The sequence below is a fragment of the Choloepus didactylus genome, chromosome 2 (genome assembly GCF_015220235.1).
Source record: "Choloepus didactylus isolate mChoDid1 chromosome 2, mChoDid1.pri, whole genome shotgun sequence".
Lineage (NCBI taxonomy): Eukaryota > Metazoa > Chordata > Mammalia > Pilosa > Megalonychidae > Choloepus > Choloepus didactylus.
This window is the reverse complement of record NC_051308.1, coordinates 42,802,731-42,827,609: the sequence shown is the minus strand read 5'-3', so window position 1 is coordinate 42,827,609 and position 24,879 is coordinate 42,802,731. Positions and strand designations below refer to the sequence as shown.

Here is a 24,879-nt window from a genome sequence, read left to right as displayed (position 1 = left end):
CTCTTTGGGTAACCCTACTACGTATTCACCTATCTTTAGTATAGTATAGTGTTTAAAAGTGTAGACTCTGGAGTCAAAAGCACTAGAGTTCAATTTCTGCTACCTTACTTAATGACCTGGGTGGACCTGGACAAGTTACTTAGCCTTTTTATGCTTCACCTTTCCCATCTGTAAAATCAAGGTAATAATAGAATCAGGCTCATAGGGTTAATGTGAGGATTAAATGAGTGTCTGTCTCACAGCATGCACTCAATACGTGTTACCTATAATTTCCTAAAGACACTAAAAACTTGTATGTCATAAATTTAATACTGTGTAATTTGCAATTTTTTTTCCCAGTCATAAATGCGAAGAGGCAGAGAAACGCCTTGGACCAGAACATATTTTGCTGTTACAGTATAAACAGGGAAATACAATAGATATATCACCAGCTAATGAGGTCTAAATGTATTCTACAAGTTAACATATGAAAGTATTATTTAAACTAATACAGCAGAACCCAGAATAAATACCAAATCAAGGGTTTTCAAGCTGATTTCCCACAATACTTAATATCCTTTTTATGAGTCTTAAATTCTGTACAGAGGGCATTGTTTATTTGGGGGAACTAAAACAAGTTCAACACAGCTGGGAAATAGTGTTCTAGGTCAGAAGTAATCAGAAATGGGGCTGCAGAAGTAAGAAAGGCTAGACCAGTAGGGCCTTGAAAGTTAGGACTTGATCCTAAAGGTAGTGGAAACCATTAAAAAAATATTAAGTAAACATAAATAGATTTGGGTTTTACAAATGTTATTCTGACCACAGTGTTGAAAATGTATGAAAGGGACAGAGTGACGGAGTGAAAGAAATGGACAGTGTCCATGTTTTCTGACCAGATTATAAGCTCCTGGTTGCAGAGACCATAGCACTTGGGTTTTATCCATATCACTTATCCCAGTGCCTTTTATTCACTCATCAGGTCCTTAAAGGTGTTCAGAAGAACTGCATGAAAAATTATATGTTTTCTAGAAACATAGGTGATACCAGCCTAAAAGACTAGTGAATCATCATATGCTAAATTTATCGGTAGACAAATGCAACCCTGACCACTTATTACCCCAATCACTTATCTTCATTTAAAAATAAGAATGTTATGTACAAGTTCTGGAGTATGTAATTCTAAAAGAAAAGTTATAATTAGAGTATTCTGGGAATATGGTCACAGTGACACACCGCTGTTTTTGAATTTATATAAAAACATGTAGCATAACGAAATCCCCTGGACAACATTTGCAGTAACTAAACAATGAGGTATGCTCCATACCCTCAAAACAGGTAGTTAGGTAAAAACCACTGTTATGAGAAGATGGTATCAGCATCTGTGCAGGAAAAAGCAGAGGGAACTTCTGATGGTCCCAAGTATGTGAACCCGCAAATCTCCACAGATACTCAATGGAAAGTGCAGTGAGACCAAGATGAAAACAGAAGCTAAACTTGGGAGATGTTCTGTAGGATCTAGTTTATAAATGAGTACAGCAGAACCAAGATGGAATAGATCTGAGGTACTGGATCAGTTTGGATCCTATAAACTCTTGAAATAAACTAGTAAGCTACCTTGCAAGATAAAATTCCACACAGGAAAAACAGTTTAAGCAGAAGGAAATGGATCAAGACAGAGGCCACAAGGGCAAAGGAAAGAGAAGGTCCAGATAAAAATGGAGAATGGAAAAGAGGCAGATCTCAGAAAATATGAGGCCATAATTTGGATTAATTTGTGAGCTCTCCTGTCCTACTTCTCCCTCCTAAAAACCCGAAAACTTTACTGTACTTGCAAAATGAGCAACAGAAAATATTGTGTATGAATCCCATGCAAAACTATTATAAGAAAAAAAGATAATATCATAAGATAATAATGATTCTTAGAGAATACTGTCCAGAAAGATATGCCCACAAAAATAAAACTATATTTTATTATTTAAAAGCAAGCTAAGGAAGTTTTAAAAAATTTATACAGAGCTAAGAAAGAACAAAAATCACAATTAGAGAATTTCAGAAAAGAGATGACCGATTAAAAGAGAGTTGACTGCTTTTGGGAAACAATTAGAAATAAAGAAAAAAATCATTTCAGAATGAAACTAAATTAGAAGGAGTACAAGAGTGAATAAATAAGATGGAGAAATATAACATGAGTATATGACGAAAAATGGAAAATGCAGGAGATACAATGTTAAAAATGAAAAGAGAGATAAAAAGGATTAGAGAAAAAGTGGTAGCTATTGAAAACAGGCAAAGAAGATTTATATATCAAAAATGTTTTAGAAAAAACAAAACCAAAGCAATGGAACAAAATAAATATGAAAAACTATAACTGAAGAAAACTTTTTTGAATATATTAAAAAAAACAAACAAACAACTACCTACTGAAAAAGCATAATTATGCCTGGGGAAAAACACCTAGAATTACCAACATTAGAATATAGTCTAGTCAAATTCTTAGATATTAAAGAAAAGGAAAATATATATTACACACTCAAGCAAAACCAAGTCACTTATATGTGAAAGGAAATCAGACTATCATCAGATATTGAAAGCAATGCTTTATATAAATAAGACATTGGAGTAACATATTTACGACAGTTAAGGAAAGAAAATGTGAGCCAGGATTTTATATCTGGCCAAACTAATCTTTAAATATAAAGGCTATAGACAAAATGTTAAGAACATGCAGGAACTAAGGGAATATTGTTCCAATGAGCCCTTCCAGAGGAATCAGCTAGAGAATAAAACTTCAGACAAAAAGAAATGGAGAATCACTGACTTAAGAACAGATGGAGATAATTAAAAATATATTTAGCTGTAAGACTAAAACTAAATGATAGTTATAAGGAGACACTAAAGTATTGAAAGGCTATGTGCACCTGACTATGCTGCTATAGTACAACTACCTAAAAATGGAGGGAAATGGAAACATATAGAATAAATTTGCTGACTTCTTTATGGGTATTAAAGGGTAATCAATTACTTCAAATCAGATGTTTGAGAGAGTGATGACAAGGCCAAAAAAGGTTACTAGCTAATTTCAATATTATGGATAGTAGGGAACCAACAGCAAATAGAAAAAAATGTCAGGTAAGAGACTAGGACTGTTATATAAAGGTATTATTATAAAGATAGTCATTAAGAAAAAAACAAGCTTTCCTAAAAATCGAGGTATACTGGGGGCAGGGGTGGGGGTGGGGGAGTGTGAGGTGGGGAGTGAGAAAGAAAGGGAGGGAGGGAGAGAGGAGAGAGAAAAGGATGGAGAAAAACAGAAAAAAAAAAAAGCCAATGGAAGGATAAACCATAAACAAAGCAAAACAAAACTAAGCTATCTATTTGAGAAGGGAAGGAATGGGTGAAGGGGAAAGAGTAGAAATTAGACTTCTTTGAAAATACCTTGTTTTGTAGATTTGACTATGGAAGCTGTTAATTATTTTGTGGTATTATGAAACAAAATCAAATAAATTTTTAAAAAGCAGTCTCTGAGAATTAAAATGAAACCAATGAACCTAATTATAGATCAGTACATCTAAACTTAGAAAGAAACTATTTTAAGTAACTTTAAAACAGGAATTTGACTGCATATTCCTAGTGAAATATACATCAAGACAAAGAGGACAGAAAAAAAAAATCTTAAAAGATTTTAGTCATTATTTTAGTGGTAGCCATGATGGTATGGTGATTTTGTGGTTGTTGACTGTGTAAAATGTGATAAATAAAATGAGTAATTACCTTGGCATCATTGAGATGTGATATTTTTAATGTGATTGAAATCAATGAGGAAAAGCACAAACAATGAAGTCCTAAATTTGAACTGGAATTATTATTGTGAACCTACATATTTTATCCTTTAAAAAAAAAGACCCTAATTTGTTCCCCTTAAAAGACCTAGAAACAATGACACCCCTAGCATTCAGATTGTGGTTCCTAAAAACTATTCCTCAATAAAGGAATCAGGACTTTTTAGGGAAATGGCTGTTTTCATGTAGGCCAGGAAAGGTCCAAATGAGCTTAGAAAATGTAACATACCAGAAGGCAAGGAAGAAAGCAAAGACTAGTAGCAAAGAAAAAGACTCAGGAACCAATTTACTATTGGCTGAAGATGGACCAATTTTAACATCAATTAGAGTAATAACTACAATGGAATGAAACACTTCAGATATGTTTAAATCAATGATTTCAAAACAAAATGTAACAAAATCTCATAGGTCACCTTTGGAAAATGTTAGGAATGAATTCATTTTGAAAACTGATAACTAAAGAATCAATATTTATCTTGCTTTTCCTATATGATCTGTGTAACAGAAATATTCAAAGTAATAAACAAAAATGAAATGACAGAATATTACTGTTTTGTAGCTCTTAATGAATGAATGAATTCTGGTAATGATCATTGTGGCTGATAAATCACAGAAAGAAAGATGACAAGATAGTGTGTACTTCTGGACAGAAGTGAGAAGTATACAATACCACCTCTGAATCAGTCTTGCCAAAAATAACTGAACCTGAGTCTAATCAGATCTCTAGATTTAAATACCAATTAGAGAAAACACAGGGGACAGAGGAATATGCTAAATGACACCATGGGGATAAAATCAGCACTTTCTTCAGATGTAAGGAACTCTATAGGACAAACAACCTTCTTCACAGAAAAAATATTCAGGGAAAAAACAAAAAGAGAAAGAGGGAGAGAGGGTGAGGGTGAGGGCAAGGGCAGGAGAGAGAGTGGGAGATGGAGAGAGAGAGAGAGACAGAGAGAGAGAGAGGGAGAGAGAGAAGAGAGAAAGGGAATTTATAGATCAACTGGAATTTAAGAGATATATATCAACCAGTCTTAACAGATGGATCTCATTTGGATCACAATTCAAACAGTGTATAAGATATACGATTATAAAATAATAGGGAAAACGTGAACACCAACTGGATATGTGATCCTATTCAGGCATTACTGTTTTTTACAGATGTGACAATGCTATTGCGGCTTTTTTTTTTTTTTTTCAAGAGGCAGTATCTTTTAGAGAAACATAGTGATGTTACAGTTAAAATAATGATACCTGAGGGTTATTTCAAAATAACCTGAAGTTGGGAGGAGTGGGAATGATAACTGTCTAAGCCAGTTGATGGATAACTGGATTTATACTTTTCTGTGCAACTCTGTATATGATGAAAAAATACATAATATGCTGTTTTTTAAAAATTGCTTTAACCACCCTGACAATGCAAGTGAAAGGGCATCTTTTCAACCCTTAAGACTGCCAGTATAAAGTCATTACGGGTTTTTCAAGGCTTAGTGAAAGAGACTCCCCAAAATTTTAAGTGGCCAAATTTGAAATTAAAATGAAGTTCTCCAGGAAGTCTATGTCATCTAGTCTGTATATACCCCAGACTGTAACTTGATGTAAAAAGATTACAGAAATCTCTATCTGAGGTTTATTGTCCTTAGAAAGGATAATGTGTAGTTTTCATTCCATCTTTCTAATTAGTAATTTAAGCATATGTTCAGCATTTAACTCTAAATGTTTGCCTTTTCCCCAAGCTCGAAGACAGCTGTCCAAGATTCAAATGCCAGAAAACATTTAAATATCAACATCTGTTGAATTATGTTAATTTAGTTTAATATAATTGGGCATGAGTTGGAATTGGTCAGAAGTATATGAAATAAACAAAGGTAAATTCTCACCAATATCTTGTTATACAAACAAATCACTAAGGATGATGAAAAAATATTTATTTCTAAAGACAAAAGGCAAATTATACAGAAATTTCTTGTTTTTAATACATAGTTCTAACTCCATGGGACATTCTTTTGCTATAAAATTTATATTTAAATTGATTTCATTATTGAAAGGAAATGAAAATTAGCTAAAATGAGTGATAGCTAAATATTTAATCTTTGCATTTTTTTATAAATTAACATTCTGATTATGTTTATATAGACATTAAATTTTCAGATTGTAGGATGATTACTGTTATATTATAAGCAGTTATATAGCTCAAAATTGAAGACATGATGTGACTTCTGTTTTACAAACATAGAAGTGTTCTTAAACTCAAAGTATTTTTAGTACGGCAAATGAGTTTAGTAGGTTTACTCTGGGGACTGTAAGGTACAAATTTTTAAGTGACTGCATTTGTTTATTGTATTGTTGATTTAAAATGTTAATCTTAACAGTGATTCTTTTACTAATAAATTGATGTTTAACTTGTTTGTTTGGGGAACTATTCTGGCACATATACACATTGGATTAACAGATCTCCAAATATATGCACAGTGAAGTTATAGCCCAGGCAGCATAGTGATACAAGCTGTTGTGATATGGCCCTGCAGGTTTACTTTAATCATTTCTCAGGGGACCAATCTCTGAGAGTTAGAGGTTAGTTCAACGTCCATGCCTATTTAATCACAGGACCAATTTGGAGAGTGCCAACTGTGAAACAGATATCTGTCCTTATGGAAATGGACTTCTGACCACAAATTTATTTCAGCTACAAGTCACTGGAACAGCTTTCACATGCTATTTTTTAACATTAGTGACCATGGCCAAATTCAACTGCAGTCCTAGAGGTGAGAGGTTTTGCATAATTTTAGTGAATGGAAAATATCTAGTTCATTTACCAGATTTCAAGAAAGAGGAGACATAAGTAATATGTGCTTCACTAGGGAGTAGTTTGTTGTGTGTTTTTTTTTAACTGCATACTAGATTTATTACCATTTTTCAAACAGCAACTTCGTTTTTTTTTCTGTGTGGATTACTCAAATTAAACTGAAAAGCAATCTCTTAAAATTCTAATTGCCTAATAACTAATTTTATTTAGTATAATCACAATTTAAAATAACCCTCTATAATCATTAGTTTAAAAGCTGGCAAAGAAGGTAGAATTTCAGGATGCCAAAAAGATGGGAGGTATGAGAACTGGCAGTTTGAGAATAGGGCCTTTTAAAAGTGCAATACTTTGGCATATAGACTAAAACAAATGAGCTAAATCCCCTAAAAATCATTGTATGTCAGCTATGTGATATGTTTCCAATTATTCTACTCTAAGAATATCTGCAATACACGCAAAAACTACTCAAATATTCTTTTTAATTAGAACACATACGTAATTAGATGTTCTAAAAGTAAACAAATACTGAATGTATACATTCTAATTAAAGGGAGTATCTGAATGCTTTCTGTTTGTTCATTCATGAACCCATATGAATGAATATAAGATATAAAATATTGAGAGATTATTGCTTCATAATTTGGTATTGAATCACTGTAGTTTTAAAATGACAAAGAGGGTACTTGCTTTAAAATCCTAAATTTAGTAAGACAGGATGGGTAACTTCTCACCTTAAATAATTAAAATGAAGCATTATTTACTTTTGTTGATGTTACTGTGAAAACCCACATTAGACAAATATAGATCATGTCATTAACCAGTACTCTAATGAACAGTTATCCTATCTCAATTTATTAACAGCTGCTCAAAAATGTAGTAATTAATAGTTTCATTTATTTTTGGCAAACCTGCAAAATGACAAATAGTTTTGTTATCAGTTGCAAATTAGGTTTCCTTCCCAAACAACAGATGACACTGTGAGGAAGAGTGAGCAAGCTGAATCCTTGAACATCTTTGGATCTTTAGAAGATCAAGTAAAGAGCAGTTATAATTCTGTTTGTTACAACTGTAACAAAATACAGTGAACTGTATCATCATATGAAAACTAATACATTCTGTATTAATGTAAATAGGAATGTTGCTTCTAAACTAATGGGAGAAGGCCAACATGGCTGTGTGTGTATGTGTTTGAGTGTGACAGGAAGTGTTTAATTCTCTGAATAAATATATCATCACTTTTTCATTTTAGGAGGCTCATTTTAATATTAATCAGCTGGCACAACACCTAAAAAAAAGTTTATTTCTTCCTATTAATTGATAACATAATTAGAGTACAGCATCCAAGGAATATCAAATCATTTGACACTTAGTGGATAAAAAATTTAACGCTTCTAGGAATTAAGTAAAAGTGAATTAGCAGACACATGCTTCTTAAAGATGCTTTTAAGTAGAATATCATTTAAAATGTTTTTACCTGATTCCAAATTATATGCCAGATTACTAAATGATTTGGCCTTTGTCCTTCAGAAGTATAATAAACAATTTTTTTTAAAGTAAGGAAGCAGTGGGAATTTCCAAAACAAAACCGAAACACAATGAAACACACACACACAATCTAAAAAAAAAAAAGGCCCTGAAATTATGCAAAAAATTCAATAAAAATTCAAGAAAGCTGCTGTAAACCACTACACTTGTTACATGGATTTGTTGAACAATAAAGACGAATCATAAATATAAAAATGTGTTAAAAAAGTGAGATCTTTTCAAGAACGACATATAACTTAGCATCAGGCATTGCTTAATGTAAATTTTTAACTGATTTCCATTTTGGAAAGGCTAATTGAACTTTTTGGTGCTAACCAAAAGGTTTTGGCATGGAAAATAACATGAAATTATTTAATTGTAGCTCTAAATGTGGCTAAGGAAGGTGAAAAGACTGTTATAAGTTTTGAGAATCCAAAGTTATTTTTAAACTCTGAAATAAAAAACAACAAACGATTGGAAATCAGGTTTGGAAATCAAGAGAAAGATATGGGTTGAAGAAATAAATCTAGGGGTCACTAGCATTTCCCTCAATAAAATTCTTAGGTACACTGCCCCAAGGTTTAGCTGGGTGTTTTGTTTTTGTTTGCCCTTTTTTTTTCCCTCACTTCAGATAAAATCAATTGCATGCAGTAATCCCTCAAAAACCATGCTTGTTAATCATTAAATACTGACAGTGGCAGGTAAAGGTAGTTTTTTTTTTTTTTAACTAATAATTATATTGCTTTTATGTGTTTAGTTTAGTGAAGGAATTTTGTGTTTTCCTAAGTATTTATTTACATTTTCAGAGGTTTTAAGGTATGTAAAAATGATGGAATGGCATGAATGAACAATGAGACATTAATGAAATATTAAATGGGAGAGAAAATATAATAAAATGGAAATAAAACTCTACAGTAAAAAAAAAAAAACAGAAAGAAAAAGATAGAGAACACTAAAGAAATGGAAGAATGACTAGAAAATAAAACTCCACAGACCAGAAGTATCAGGTGGGAATAATCAACATGATATAAGCAACATGGAGGAATATAAAAAAGGAAACATGTTAACTGCAAGTACTGCAATGCAAAACCTTGGGGAATGCATTACATGAATATATGATTATAACATCATGATGAAAATTTTCACACCATTCACTATCTAACACACCTACTATTCCAGGACAAGAGCTACTCACAGGGAATGAAAATGACGCAACAAACTAAAAGGAAGATGTATAAGAGTAAAATAACTTGAATGAATTTGATTCTATTATGCCTGTATTCAGAATCAGTATGTTTCTCTCTCAAAAGTTTGATTGTAAGACCCATTAAGTATTGTATATGAGAAGAATAAGAATGTTACTCATGTTTACAGTAAAACTATGAATAAATAATGCATTAATATATTATTATTAACTCTTTAGCTATGATGGAATGGCCTGCATGATAATCACTGCTGACAGTAACTGAGACATGGGAGAGTATAAACTCTTCACAGAGTATGAAGAGAAGCAAGTTAAGGAAAACCAAAGGAACCCTGCCATTTGAAGAAGAGGCAGAAGTATAGGATACCTTGAAGAATATAGAGGTTGATGTAATTGATGAAGTAGAAATTCCTGATAATGTTGATTGAAATTATTAAAATGGATTATTTGTTTAAAGGAGACTGATAGAATGTCACTTTTTGGGTATCATTACACATAGAATAGTCTAGAAGTTGGAAAAGAGACAATTCTCCTGCACCTATCATTGATTCAAAGAGCCAGATGGATATTAAATGTGGATATGGCAAAAAAAGGAGAAATGGTATAAATTGGACACCCAGAACAGCAATGAATTGTGGTATAGGTAGTAGTATTGGTAAATATGACCCCAAAATTCATCTAGAGAGATCCTGAAAATTCCCCTGAGGTGAGAGGTAATATAATGCAAAGGCTAAGGCCATAACTGCACAAGCCCTTTATTCAGAGCTTTAGCAAGAAACACATACCTTAAGAGCATACTATAGTCATGCAGTAAAAAATTCTTAGCTTTGAGTTGCTAACACTAGACCACTTGTGCATTTATTTTTTCTTACTTGCTTGGTAAATTTTGGGAGTAAATGATCCCACCATTCATTGATTTAATGAATTATAGTTCTCTCCTCTAAGCTTCACATTTTTCCACAACTTGAGAAAGAATGTGCAGTCACTCATCCAGAAGGGGTAAGAAAAGTCAAGACAATATTAAAAATGCTGTGCTGGTTTGGATCTATTGTGTCCCAGAAAAGCCATGTTCTTTTAATCGAACCATGTGGAGGCAGACCTATTGTGGGTGGGATCTTTTGATTAGGTTGTTTCCATGGAGATGTGACCTACCCAATTGTGGATGGGAACTTTGGATTAGATTATTTCCATGGAGATATGACCCTGCCAATTAAAGGTGGGTCTTTATTAGTTGACTGGTGTTTGTTATGAGGGGATAAAAGGCAGAGACATTTTGAAGAGAGCTCAGAGCTGACACAGACCCAGACACTTGGAGATGCAGACAGAAAGATGTTTGGAGATGCTAAGCTAAGAGATGAAGCCCAGAATTTCTCCTGGAGAAGCTAAGTGAGAATCCATAGATGCTTAAAGAGAAGGTCACTGGAGTCAGAAGCTGAAAGCAATGCAACCCCAGAGCAAGGACCAGCAGGCGCCAGCCACGTGCCTTCCCAGCTGACAGGCTGACAGAGGTGTTCCGGAAGCCATCAGCCTTTCTTCAGTGAAGGTATCTTCTTGTTGATGCCTTAGTTTGGATACTTTTATGACCTTAAAACTGCAATTTTGTAAACTAATAAACCCCCATTGTAAAAGCCAACTCATTTCTGGTATTTTGCATTCCAGTAGCCTTAGCAAACTGGAACAAACACTAAGAAAGAAAAAGGCTTTCAAGAAAGGACTATAGACAAACGCATACAAATGAAGGTACAGAATTTTGGAAGAGCATTTAATAAAATTTTTGACAAAATTAAACTTGAGTAAGTCTCTCTGTGTTTATTTCATCCTTCTGAATTGCCCCACACCTAACACAACTGATGGCTTCAGAGAGACAAGAAACAGGACTGCATCAATAAAACAAGACAAATAGGATACATAAAATAAACCTTTAAAGACACAAAAAGAGCTCTTGGAAATGCAATGTAAAATAAAATTTTTAAATCAATGAAAAATGTGAACATAAAGTTGAAAAAAAATGCCCAGAAATCTCCCCAAAAGTTGTCAACATGTAAGTAAAAAGTTAAAAAAAAAAAATTACAAGGATCATTTGAGGATGCTCCAACATCTAAATAATTGGAGAGGAGGGACAATGGCAACCACTGAAAACTAAGATATTGGAGTAATGCCTTCAAATTCCTGAGGCCAATGATTTCTAAAACAGAATTCAATTACCAGCTAAATCAATCAATTTGAGACAGAATAAAGGAAGGAATTTTCAGATATAAAAGTCCCACAAATTTAATCTCTTCTGATATGTTTCTCAGAAAGCCCAATAAAATAATGGCATGGTAATCAGGGAACAGGAAGTCCAACATAGGAGACAGGTGAAGGAAATTCTGAGGATGATAATGAAGTGAGATCCCAGGACATCAGATGTGTAGCAGGTCCAGAGATCTACCAGTCCAGAAGTGACATGAAAAATGGGAGAGCTCTGAGAGGGATGTCACCAGAAAAAGAATGGAGAGGAGTTATACTTCTTTGAAGAGGTGGTTGATGAGTTAGGGAGAGGTACATAGAAAACAAAGGAAATGAAAAACAATAAAATTATCACCCCCATAACAAAGAGTAATACAAGAAAAAATGTGATTGTAGTATAGCATATGGCTCATCTCTGTGACTCATTTGCATACATAAGCATATTATTGCAATCAATTCACAATGATTTATTGCTAGCATTATGTTATAACTATTATTGAGAAAGAGGGAAAGAAATGCAGATGTCATTGTGTGTGTATAGGTAATGTTAAACTAAAAAGTTCAAGAAATAGTAAGATAAGCATGTATGGTAGTTTGAAGCTTTTGTATACTCCAGAAAATCATGTTCTTAAATTTAATCCATTCTTGTGGGTGCAGAACTATTCTAGGTGGGACCTTTTGATTAGGTTATTTCAATTGAGATGAGACCCACCTCATTCAAGGTGGATTTTAATCCTCTTACTAGAGTCTGGTATAGAAGGATAAAATACATATAGCAGCTAAGAGACATAGAGAGGTGAAATTAAGAGAAGCTCACAGAAAAAGTCCCAGAGAAGCTGAGAGACAAGGACATACCCAGAGAAGTTAAGAGAGATAGATGCTAAAAGAGAGAAACATGCAGCCAGAAGCTAGACGCAACAAAACCCAGGAAAGAAGGACCAGCAGATGCTGGCCATGTGCTTTCTCATGTGACAGGTGTCCTGGGTGCGGGCAACCTGTTTTCAGAGTCCAGATATCGTCCTGTTGATGTTGAGTTGGGACATTTTCACAGCTTAAGAACTGTAAAATTGTAAGCTAATACACACCCATTACAAAAGCTATCCTATTTCTGGTATACTGCATTCTGGTAGCATTAGCAAACCAAACAGCATGTAATTTAGAAATATAGAAGTCAGTACTAGAAGAAATAGTTAAAAGAACTGAAATTTGTTTCCTTTGGAGAGGGAAATTTGGGAATGGCAAAGGATACGGCTGGGATCTGCAATATATTATGTCTTATAGAAAGATTTGACTTTCTAAACTGTAGATGAATAACTGATAAAAAAATAAAATTTAACAAGTGCTTAGGGAACACAAAGATGGAAATGAAGACAACAAAGACAACAGCAGCAACAACGCCACAGTTGTAATAACAGCTACTATTTAAGTATATGAATGAATATCAATTTTAAATGCTTTATAGGTGTTAACTCATATATTCCTTATAACAACACTATGGGGTATTTATTCTCTATTTTGCAGATAAGTAAACTGAGGGGCAGAGAGAGGTTAAGTATTTTGCTCAGGATCATCCAGCTAGTAAGTGGTATAAACAGTATTAGAAGTCAGGCACTCTGGTTTCAGAGGCTATATACTCAATCGGTGTGCCTTAAAATCAATTTAAAGTTCATTCAACAAATATTTTACACAACAAATATTTATTGCTATAGTGTCAGGCACTGTTTTTGGTGCTGGATATACACCAGTGAGTAAAGCAAAGACCTTGCTGTCACAGAGAGGAAAGAGAGAAGTAACGAAGAGTGACAATAAGACACAATGCAGGGAATAGGGACAGAGAACAATGATGTTGGTGGAGGGGACTTTTCTTACACTGAGCAGAGACTTGAAGGAGATGGGAAGCAAGCCATGGGGAGAGCTGCAGGCAGAGCAGCAAGTGCAAAAGTCCTGAGATGTGAGTGGGGTTGATGTGTTGGAGGAACACCCAGGATGCCAATGTGACTGGAGCAGGTGAACAAGGGTTAAAGTAGTAGATGTGGTCAGGAAGGAAACAAGCAAAAGCAGGACCAGATTACATATGACATCGCACGCCAAGATAAGGACTTTGGTGTATACTTGGAATGAAACAGAAAGACACTGAGGATTCTATTGTTTTTTTTAGCTACTGATGTGTAGTTGACAGAAATAAACTGCATATATTTAAAGCATACAATTTGATAAAATTTGTCATATTATATACATCTGAAACATCACCACAATCAAGACAACCACCACCAAGAGTTTCTTCATGTCCCTTTGTAATCCTTCCCTCTTTTGTCTCACTAACCTTCTGCCCCATGCCCAGGTAACAACTGATCTGTTTTCTGTCACTATACATTAGTTTACGTTTCCTAGAATTTTATATAAATGATATGTATCAAGTCTTCATACTTTTCTTATTGCTGAGTAGTATTCCATAGTATGGCTATACCACAGATTGTTTACTTGTTGATGGACCTTTGAGTTGTTTTTCCCTTTTTTTTACTATTATGGATAAAAATACTAAGAACATTTGTGTACAATCTTTGTATGGAATATGCTTTCACGTGGACCATACAATAGTTCTATGTTTAACATTCTGAGAAACTGCCAAGTGGTTGTACTATTTTACATTCCCTGGAATAGTGTATGAGAGTTCCATTTTCTCTCTGTCCTCACTGATACACTGTATGGTCAACTGTTTAAATTTAGCCATTTTATACTTGTCTGATACTTCTTTCTGGTTTTAATTTGTATTTTCCTAATTAATAATGATGTTGAACATCTTTCCACGTACATATCTGCCATCCATATATCTTCTTTGGTAAAGTGACTTATTCAAACTTTTGCTATTTGTTTGCTTGTTTATTTATTTTAAAATTTGAGTTGATTTCTATTATAGAGTTTTGTTAATTCTTTATATATTCTCCCCCCTCCCTCCCACTTAACAATCAGGAATTTTCTTGCTCACAGTAGCAAAGGCTGCTTTCTTCCGGGGTCAGTATCTTCTGGCTGACCAGTAATCTTTGGAGTTTGCAGGCTTTTCTGTCACATGGCAATGAAAATGGGGACATATTCTTTTTCTTCTAGATTCCATTGACTTCCAGCTTCTCTCTGCTTCCTGTGGCTTCTCCTTCCATGACCAATTTCTTTTGCTTATCTGAACTCCAGCCACATTGGATTAAGGCCCACTCTCATTCAGTTTGGGCATATCTTAATTAATGACATCTTCTCAGGTCCTATTTACAAATGGGTTCAAACCCACAAGGCCAGGGGTGAGACCTGACCTTGCCTTTTGTGGAGGGTATGATTCAAGCTCCAAATAGGTTTTGTGAGAGAAAATGAATCCAGTTTTAATATGTTAAGGATGAGACAGTTTTGGATCAGGAAGGATATCTGGTAAACAGTTATATATGCAGGTCTAGAGTTCAGGAACGAGATATGATCTTTACCAGAGGTCTTTATTCTTTCTGTTGCTTTGAACCACTGTCTACTGTCCTTTCTTTTCAGTTTGAAGAACACCCTTTAGTATTGTCTGTAGGTCAGGACTAGTGGTGATATACTCCCCCAACTTTTGTTTATCTGGGAATGTCTTAGTCTCTCCCTCATTTTTGAAAGGCAGTCTTGCTGGATATAAAATTCTTGGTCAGAAATTATTTTCTTTCAGCCCTTTTCATCCCATTGCCCTCTTGTCTCCATAGGTTATGATGAGAAATCAGTACATAATCTTACTGGACTGCTCTGTACATAACACATTGCTTTTCTCTTAGAGTTTTCACAACTCGCTCCTTGTTCTTTTGCATTTGACCATTTGACTACTATGTGTCTGGGTGCACCCTCTAAAGTTTTCCTGTTTGGGACTCATTGGGTTTCTTGGATGTGTATATTTATGTATTTTGCTAAGCTTGGGAAGATTTCTATCACTATTTCTTTGAATATTCTTCTGCACTCTTCTCTCTTTCTTCTCCTTCTGGGACCCCCACAATGCATGTATTGGTATGCTTGATGGCGTCACACAGGTCTCTCAGGCAATTTCCACATTTTCTTATTCTTTTTTTTTTCCCTGCTCCTCATTTCAATTGTTTTGTCTGTGAGTTCACTGACTCTTTCTTCTGCCAACTCTAATCTGTTGTTGAAACCCTCTAGGGAATTTTTTATTTCAGTTATTGTGCTTTTCAACTACAGTAGTTCTGTTGGCTCCTTTTTAAAATTTCTGTCTCTTTATTAAGATTCTCATATTGTTCATTCATTGTTTTTCTTTAGTTCTTTCTCTGTATTTTCCTTCATTTCCTTGAGCATAGTGAGGATCATTTTTTTTAGTCTTTGTCCAGTATGTCCACAGTCTGGTCTTCTTCATTGATTTTTTCTGTATTTTTATCTTCTTCCTTTGAATGGGTCATCATTTCCTGTTTCTTTGTCTTGTACTCTTTTGCTGCACACTGTACATTTAAAAATTTTTAAATGTTAACTCAGGGATTTAGTTCCTGAAATGTCTGCTTTCCTTGAGAGCTAGGAGCTAACAAAATCAAAGAAACCAATGCAAAAAACATCTTTCCGTCTTTGCAGTTTGCATTGGCCAGTGGTCTCCTTCACAGTTCAGCCCTCCTATCAAGAAGATCAGCCCAAGGAGAATGTAAAGTGCAGGGTCATTCCTGTCTTTTCCCAGCCTGTGTCTTGTTCTGAGCTTGTGCTTGGTAGTGGCCTTAAGAATTTCCCCATTTACAGGAATTTGAATGCCCACTCCACTCCCTAAGAAATAGACTTTCTCCCCATGGAGGGTGCTCTATTGTAGGACTTAACAGCAGGTAAGCCTTTGCCTCAGGCTGTTTGACTTAACTGGTTCTTATACTGCTTTAACTGTCCCAAGCTGCTTTTGACTGGCGAGTAAATTCTGGTGTACAAGAGGGGGAGGGAAAGTAAGTCCAAGAAGCATTTCATTTCCTAGGTTTGTCTTTCCTAGTGGGAACAAGGCCAGGACACCACAATGGGAGCATAGGCTGACCCCATACTGCACTGGGCAGGAGTGGGGGAGGGACCAGAGCCTCTCCTATGGCTTTTGAAGCTGTGTTTTCCTGAAACAGCTGCATTTTCTTGAAACATTAACTTGTCCAGTTAATGAAGCCCTTTAACTGTTTTTCATAGTTTCGAGTCTTTAAGACTCCTCTGCTGCTTTTGCCAAGGGGTTTTGGAACAATGGTTCCCTTGGAGCCAGACCCCCAGCAATCTGAAGTAGCTCATCAAAAGTACTGATCAGCAATTGTACAATACATCCCTGGATCTTAGGGAGATAGGTCTTTATATCCCACACTGACACCAGCAAGCTGTACTAGCAGTCAGGGCTGTGGACCGCCTTGCTGCCTGCCATGATGCTGGGGGACGGGGGATGGTAGCCACTGCACAGAGGGTGAAATTCACTGGTATTTACTGCAATTTCTTTCACTCTTCCTTAGATACTGCACATTGTTCCACTAGACTCTGGAGTTTCAAACTAGTTGATTCAGATGGTTCCTGACAGTTCAATAGTTGTTCTGGTGGAGGGACTGACCCATGGAGCTTCCTACTCCACCATCTTCCTGCAGTTCTCTCTCTCTCTTTATATATTCTTGATATGAGACTTTAATCAAAAATATCTGTGGCTTCTGTTCATTCTCTTAACAGTGTCTTAAAAAAAGACTACAATTAAAAAATTTTTATGGTCAGTCATCTCTGTCAACTTATAGTAGTTAAGCATTGGATAGAGAGTTCTGTACCAGAAAACCACAATCATCATACCCTGCCCCAAAAAACTGCTCTGATTAGGAAAATATCATCTCCTCATTCCCGAAGAGAAGAATTGTAATTCTCCAACTGTGGGGGTTTGGAGGAGGTTGAAGTGAAGATATGATAACCTGTTGTCTAGTCCCATCACAAACATGAAAATGTTTACTCCTGAAGACACCTGGACCTTAATATTTCTGATTGACACAGGCACCATTTGTTCCAAGGAGATATCTAGTGATAAAAAAGTATAGAACTATGGAATTTCAAAAGTTCTTCTCTTATTCTTCTTCAGCCAAGCTGGACTGCCCCTGGCAATCCCACCTCACATACCCAAGTTCAAAATAGTCCTCATAATCCTAGAATTCTCTGTTTATTTTCTTATTCTAAATTACTCTTGGGCTCATCTTGTGGAAGGAGGCAGTGATCTTTTATTTTTAGAGAAACTGTGGGTTTACAGAACAATCCTGCATGAAATGCAGGATTCTCATATACCACACTAAAAGAAGCTGAACATCAGCAGAATCTGGAAGAGAAGGGAGAAACCAGGAGACCCTGCCATGTGCCTTGCCATATGACAAGCTAAGGACCACGAATCACGGGTAGCCAGCCCCAGAATGCGACAGTCTCCAGGAAGAAATCAGTGCCTTGATGACAACTTGATTTGGACTTTTTTCCCACCCTCAAACTGTGAGCAAATAAATTCCCATTGTTTAATCTGATCCTTTTCATGGTATTTACCTGAGCAGCTTCAGAAATTAAACAATTGACTATGTATTTTCCCAGTACACTGAAGATTATTCCACCATATTCTGGCCCATTTTTTTCTTCTGGTTACCATTTTTGCTATTGAGATATCTGTTATATAGCTGTCATTCCTTTGTAGATACTTTATCCTTTCTCGCTGAATTCTTTGGGGATCTTTTCTTTGTCTTTGAGTACTACAGTAAACTATTTGGTGTGGATTTATTTTCATTTATTCTACTTGTATTCACTGCTCTTTCTGTATTTTTATCTATGGATGTAGAACTTTCACCAGTTTTGGGAAGTCTTGTGTCTATATCTGTTTAAATATAGTGCTTTTTTCCTGGTCTTCTATTCTCTCCATTGAAGACTGAATAAATATATATATCTTCTCTGTTTCTTTTAACCACTCTTCCATATTTTCCACCTTCTCATATTTTTATTCCACATTCTGGCCTACTTTTTTTCAGATAAATCTTCCACTTCTCTAATTATCTCTTCAACAATCACATTTTCTCATTTCTAGCCATTATATTTGGTTATTTTTCAATTCTACCTGATTATTTTCAATAGTGATATGTTGCTTGCTCATTTTATTCCCATAAATATTTCACTGATAGTTATTTTTAATCTGCATCTTATAATTTTAGTATCTGACATTTTGCGGGATAAATCTATTGGCTGTTTCTGTTGACTATTACTGATAATGAATTATTTAATTACATGTTTGGCAATTTTTTATCATCTAAATTAGGAATGCTAGAGAGGACTTGCATTTGCTTCTGCAGATATCTAGTGGGGGTTATCACTTAGGGTTAGTTTGATGTATAGCATGGAACTTTAAAGCTATTGCTTGCTTGGGAATAATAAACAGTAGCTAGCTTACTGGTAATAGAAAGCCATAGGATGCTATAATGACTACTTAAGACCAGCTATCTTATCTTGTTAAAAACTGAAATAAAATAAGTGTAAAACTCAGGGCAATAGTTCTGATCAATATTCTGAAAAGAAGGGTAGCCATTTTCATCTAAATAAAAATTAGGTCTTCAGAAATGCCACATGCAAAATTTGAGAAATATATAGTCTAAATAATTACACTGGGACAAATTCTTTGCTTTAAAGAAAAAAAAAGTCAGCTCAGCAATACAAAATGAACAAGAACCTAGAAGCATTAATTCAAAGGGATTGTTTCCCTCCCAGTCTATATTCACTTATATGTTATTATAATAAATATGCATATTGTTATATCTCATAAGTTCTACAAGCTTTTTCAGTTTAGGAAAAAAGATGAACTCCACCATGCTTTTAAATTAATAAATAAAACAATTATTCTAAATCCTGATATAAAATTCTTCTCACTAGTTACAGGATACAGAAATGTTCAATCCCTTTAAAAATTCATTATTTTTCACCAGCTTATTTAAATATAAATTTGTATCTTTCTATTATTAGTAGTAATGTCTGAAATAGATTCTAATAAAAAGTACATAAAATAGTTTAAGCAAACTTTTTAGAGCCAAAGGCAACCCAAGCCACAATTTACCACATTCATATTGGTATGGAAAAAATAAAACATGATTTAATGATGAGAATTACATGTAATTATGAATTGCTTACCTGCTGGCTGTTTTCCCAGAACAGTTTTTCTTGTGTCCTCTTTCAGCTCGGTTATCTCTCAGAAGCTGATGCTACACAAAGTGTTAAGACAAAGTTGTAGAAACAAAAATAGTTTCATTATATTATTTTGAAAGTAGAAAAATCTTCTTCTCATTCACATGGACACTATTAGTTTACTTGCCTTACTTTTTTTCTGCTTGTTTCTCTTAAAGCAAAGACTACTACTTTTGCTAGAGATGCCACTGCCACTCTTGGAAAAACGTTAGTAAGAGTTGGCAATTCAGTGCTTCCTGACAGCTAAACTACTCTCACAGTCAGTTAATGTATAGCCTGGGGCTGGAGGTCTAGAACTCAGTTCTAATTCTGGTTCTTTGGAGTGGCCTTGGTTAATGTAATACAACCTTTCTTGTCAACAGCTTCTACCATTGCACTTAGTTGTGAGTTTTTTGAAGCTTTGTCACCTACACTGACATAAAAGAGCTAATACTATTTCCTCTGTATCTACTGGCCTAACATGGTAAAGAAACACACTTAAAACATCCCTTTTCAAAGAAATTACTGGCTTGGAAATACATAATTAGAATATATATTATTTGATAGCCTCCTCAAAATGCCCTAACATACACTTCCCTTTACACTTGTTTTACTCTAATTAACTGGAAAGAAAAAAAACAGTCAATACTGTTTACTATGTGTTCACTCAAACTCTAGCTTATCTTATTTATGCAGAAATAAGATTATATGCAAGACTGGGCTAAAAAGGAGTTATGCAGCATATTCAAAATTAACCCTAATGAAAGCAGTAAGTCCTAGAAGTAATAATGCAGGATAGATCTGGGTTCTAATCCCAGCTGTGCCAGTAACTAATAAATCATTAAGTTCCAATAACAGCTCTACGATTTCCAAGCTGTGTGACCTTAGGCAAAGTACTTAACCTTTCCAAGCCCCAGTCTCTATCTGTAAAATGTAGATAATAATATCTACCTATAAGGCTGTTGTGAGTAACAAATAAGATTAATCATGTAAAACACAACTCTGTAACTGGAACACAGGAAATGCTGAGAAAATGCCTCAAATGCTATAATTAAGATTATAATTATCATTATAATTAATGAGCCAGGGTGTCAGCAGATACTGTCAGACCAGTATCAATAACATTTAATGAAGGATAACTACTTTGAACTGTTTAATGACATCATTTAGAACCAATTATTAGAAACATTTGGCTGTCTTTGAGAAGGAATAGACCTTAATTAGATCACCAAAAATGTGGTTAGATCATTTATTCCTTTTAGGAAAGTCTTAACTAAATAAGTATATCTTAAATTTCTCTTAATGATTCACTTCTTTCCAACCCCATTGCCATGATCCTATTGGTTTATGATCCAAACCATAATTTGCTCTCACCTGCCAACAGCCTTCTAAAAATGATCTTCCTGCCTCCAGCCTTGCTCCAATCTAATCCATTCTCCACACAGCAGCCAGTGTGATCTTTCTAAAATGTAGATCTGATTACATCTGGTTACTTTAAAACCCTTTAATGACTTCCCATTGTTCTTCAGATAGAGCCCAAAATTTTGTACATGTTTTTCGTGGATCTTCATAATTTGACTACATCTCTAAACTCTTAATTTATAAGCTTTATTCCCATTTCCCAGCCCTAACCTATCCTAACCCCTAAAATATATACCCCAGACATACAGAACTTTTTAGTTTAGGATGTGCACCATGTTCTCATTCACCTCTGAACCATATGCTTCAGTTATTTACTTAATCTGCTTCATCTCCAAGGGTCAGTCCAGTGTCTGGAATGTTTTTAGTACTCAATAAATATTTGTTGAATGAATGAATGAATGCATAAATGAGATAAAGAAACAGAGAGTGAGATCTGGTATCTGATATGTAGCTGAAGCCATATCTCATTATTACTACTTATAGAAAGTAGCACCCACTTATCTTAAGTCCATTAATCTGAAAGTGTTTCAATTTAGAAACACTTCGTACCATGAACACAAAATTGTTTCTGAAAATAAAAAAAATTAATTACTTTGGAATTTCTAAGCTTAGTGCCTTTTAAAAAATATATACAAACCAACATTTGTGACACAGATAGCTAGAGGTGATGAAATCTCTACCTCCATCTTAAATTAATAGTTTACTAGCTTTTTTAAAATTTTAAGATTAAAAAAAGATATCTGAACACTAGTTCTGGAGTTTATATTAAAACAAAGACCTCAAATTGCAAATACAATGTTCTGAAATAAAAGAATTCTATGCCTTAGTTTTGAAAAATGCAACTATAACAATCAAAATAAATATTAGGCTGTATCTACTAGGTCTGGATAGTTTTCAGAGAGGCTACCACCTGGATAAACTTAAATGAGATAGCACCTTCTCTGAACTCTGATGTTATAGCTCCTTCTATTGGACTCATATGAAGATTTGATTTCTTCTTTAAATTTATAGTTTTAATAGGCTTTTTATATCAAAAAGACAAATATGGGAATTACCTATACAATGCATCTATGTAAAAAGATTATCACAAAATTATCTTGATTTATCAACATAATTACAGATCTGGGTTTAACTTTGCAACTTTGAAATCAAGCTCAGATAAAAACACAGACTCAGAGCTCTGGGTCATAAATCTGACAAGTTAATATTTGATCCTAGATCTTTCAAGGGAAAAAAAATGGGAAAATTAATTCACAATGTACCTAGAGCAACAGAAAACATATACTTGTATTTAAAAGATAACCAACATGTTTCTGCTATACACCCAAAGTACCAAAAGGGGAGGGGGGAAATCAGGTCATGAATTCATTACAATAAAAAGAAACAAGAATCTTTAAGCCTGTTCTAATAAGCAATAGTAGTTCATTAGGTTTTGAGAAATTCTTTTTAAAAAACTTTTTCTGTTTCCTTGGACTCCTATCAGTGTCACAAATGAGGTCGCTTTTCAGGGTTCTGACTCAATAATGTGAACTCTGATTAAAAACAGAACTTCTGAATATGGTGCGAAGTGCTTCTTACCTTCCAACTTTCAGATTGCTGGACTTACGGTCAAACGGAGATACAATTCCCTTATTAGTGACCTGCAGATGTATATTAAAAAAAAAATGACTTATATAAGAATTACATCAATATTTATAAACAGAAAGCCCAGTACAATGTGATGTTTTCAAATGGTATAAAAGATTTAAAAATTACTGAATTAAGCCAGGAAGAGAAGCATTCCTTGTGGGTAACGGCTTTGACCATTATAGAAAGGGCAAGAATTTGTGGCTATTCATGATATTTTTACAAGATTTATTAAAAGTCCCAAATCCCTAATACAAGAGAAAGAAGTAAAGAGCAGAATTCTTACTCCATAGCAATCTTCTCCACTATCTGGTGTTCCTAAGACCTTCAAGCTCAGGAGCATTTCCAGTGGTAACCCATTTTTAGGTTTCTTTACAAATGTCTACAAAATAATTTCAAGTCTCTTCATACCCTGTCTCTCAGTGTCCTCAACCTTGAAACGAGAACTAAGTAACATCTAAACTATGATTTATGACTCATTAAGATATTTGCAAACTTAGTCAAAAGTCAAACCATAAGATGTTAGGAGGCAAAACCTCAGAACTATTCTACATTGTGGCCTCTAGAGTGCCCTCTCTACAGTTTTCTCAAACATTTATCAACATACTGTAATTACTGGTTTCCCATCTCAGGCCATTACCACCCGAGGGAAAAACTTATTTATTTTTTACAAATATCTTTAACCCATAATATACTATCTGATAGATACTAGTTTAATAAATGTTTCATAAATGTTCAATAAATGTGGAACAAAGGAATGATTGCTAAGCATGGTGTAAATGGAAGTGGGATTCAGCACTAAAGAACAGCAAGAAAGAGCAATCATAAGGTAATAGAAAGTGGTGAACGGTAGGATTTAAAAGAAGTGGGGTTAATATTATTATCAATTTTTGTTTATAAGCTGGTATGGGAAAAATAAAAGATGATCATGCATGCTAAGAGTCACTCATTCAACAATATATTGAAGGATTTTAAACTTCTTCATGGTCTTGCAGTTTATTACTTGCACCTAGGTTTATCCAATACTTTGTTGTGCTGTAGACATTACTAATGTTTAGGTCTAAGTTGAACTAAGAAATTATTATCCCTCAAAACGTAAGGAGTGTGTATGTGGTTATTATACACATATATACATATGTATAATAACCTATATAGTCAAAATAAACATCTCCAATGTCATATCAAAGTTCAAGCAAAAGGCTGATTCAAGAATTGGCCAACTATTCTTCCCTGTAAATTATTAGCTATTAGCTAATCTTTAGCTGCAAGAGTAAGCTTGGCTCAAAGCAATCATGTGTACTGCAATTGAAAACACAAATTTACAACACCACTTTAGTATTTCTCAAATTCTAAATCACAGAAAGTGAGCTTTTAAAATTTGTATTTGGATAAAATACATCCTGATGCAACTCGCTATGAGCAGAATTTTATCATAGATAAAACAGTTTAGCATTGTACACAGAGGTATATGAACCATATGGGAAAGCAGAAAGCTTGATTTTAGTACTCTGAATAATTGGTAAAAGAAACACATCAGAGACGTAAATTCTCTTAGCCTAGTTATTTTCCAGAACTATACAAATAGTGGTACAGATTCCAGTATTAAGTATCTTTAAAAGGGAAAATCACTGTCATTGGAAAAGGCAAGTTTACAAAAATTCATCAAAACTAAGTTTACAAGTCATTTTTCTTTTATTAGGCTCATGTATGCCAAGAAATAGTCAAGTTATAAGGAAGCCCTATAAGAGGAACTACAGTATACATAACAACTATGAATCTGCCACCAGCTTAAGAAATAAAACATCACTGATACAGTAATGCTACCAATTATGACTGCCAGCATGATCCCCTCCCACCCTCTTCCTCTCAGAAGAAATGACTTCCAAGATTTGGGGATTACCATTATCATGCATTTTAAAACTGAACTTTCTTACATATTTTTTTGATTCACTTGCAAGAATAACTTTATAATTCATAATGAAAAAAGTTTTATAAGAACGCAAATTCTAAAAGCTACATGCTTTAAAACATCACAAATTTAAGACCTAATTTACCTTAGCATGGTTCAGAGGGAGCTAGTATGT

The 24,879-nt window shown here is 34.4% G+C and overlaps 1 protein-coding gene across 2 annotated transcripts in view; it reads right to left on the bottom strand.

Moving 5' to 3' along the window:
- The window catches only part of GPATCH2 (G-patch domain containing 2), a 191,625-nt gene that overhangs the window by 22,870 nt on the left and 143,876 nt on the right, over positions 1-24,879 (bottom strand). Inside the window, exons 8-9 of one of the 2 annotated variants that reach the window (XR_005214911.1) lie at positions 22,748-22,809; positions 19,715-19,785 (exon numbers count right to left, since the gene is read on the bottom strand). Coding sequence is in view for 1 of the 2 variants with exons in the window: in XM_037823721.1 (XP_037679649.1) it covers positions 19,715-19,785 (71 nt within the window). In the remaining variant the exon portion in view is untranslated. The remainder of the gene's footprint in view (positions 1-19,714; positions 19,786-22,747; positions 22,810-24,879) is intronic. The other variant, XM_037823721.1, reaches the window with a different exon arrangement.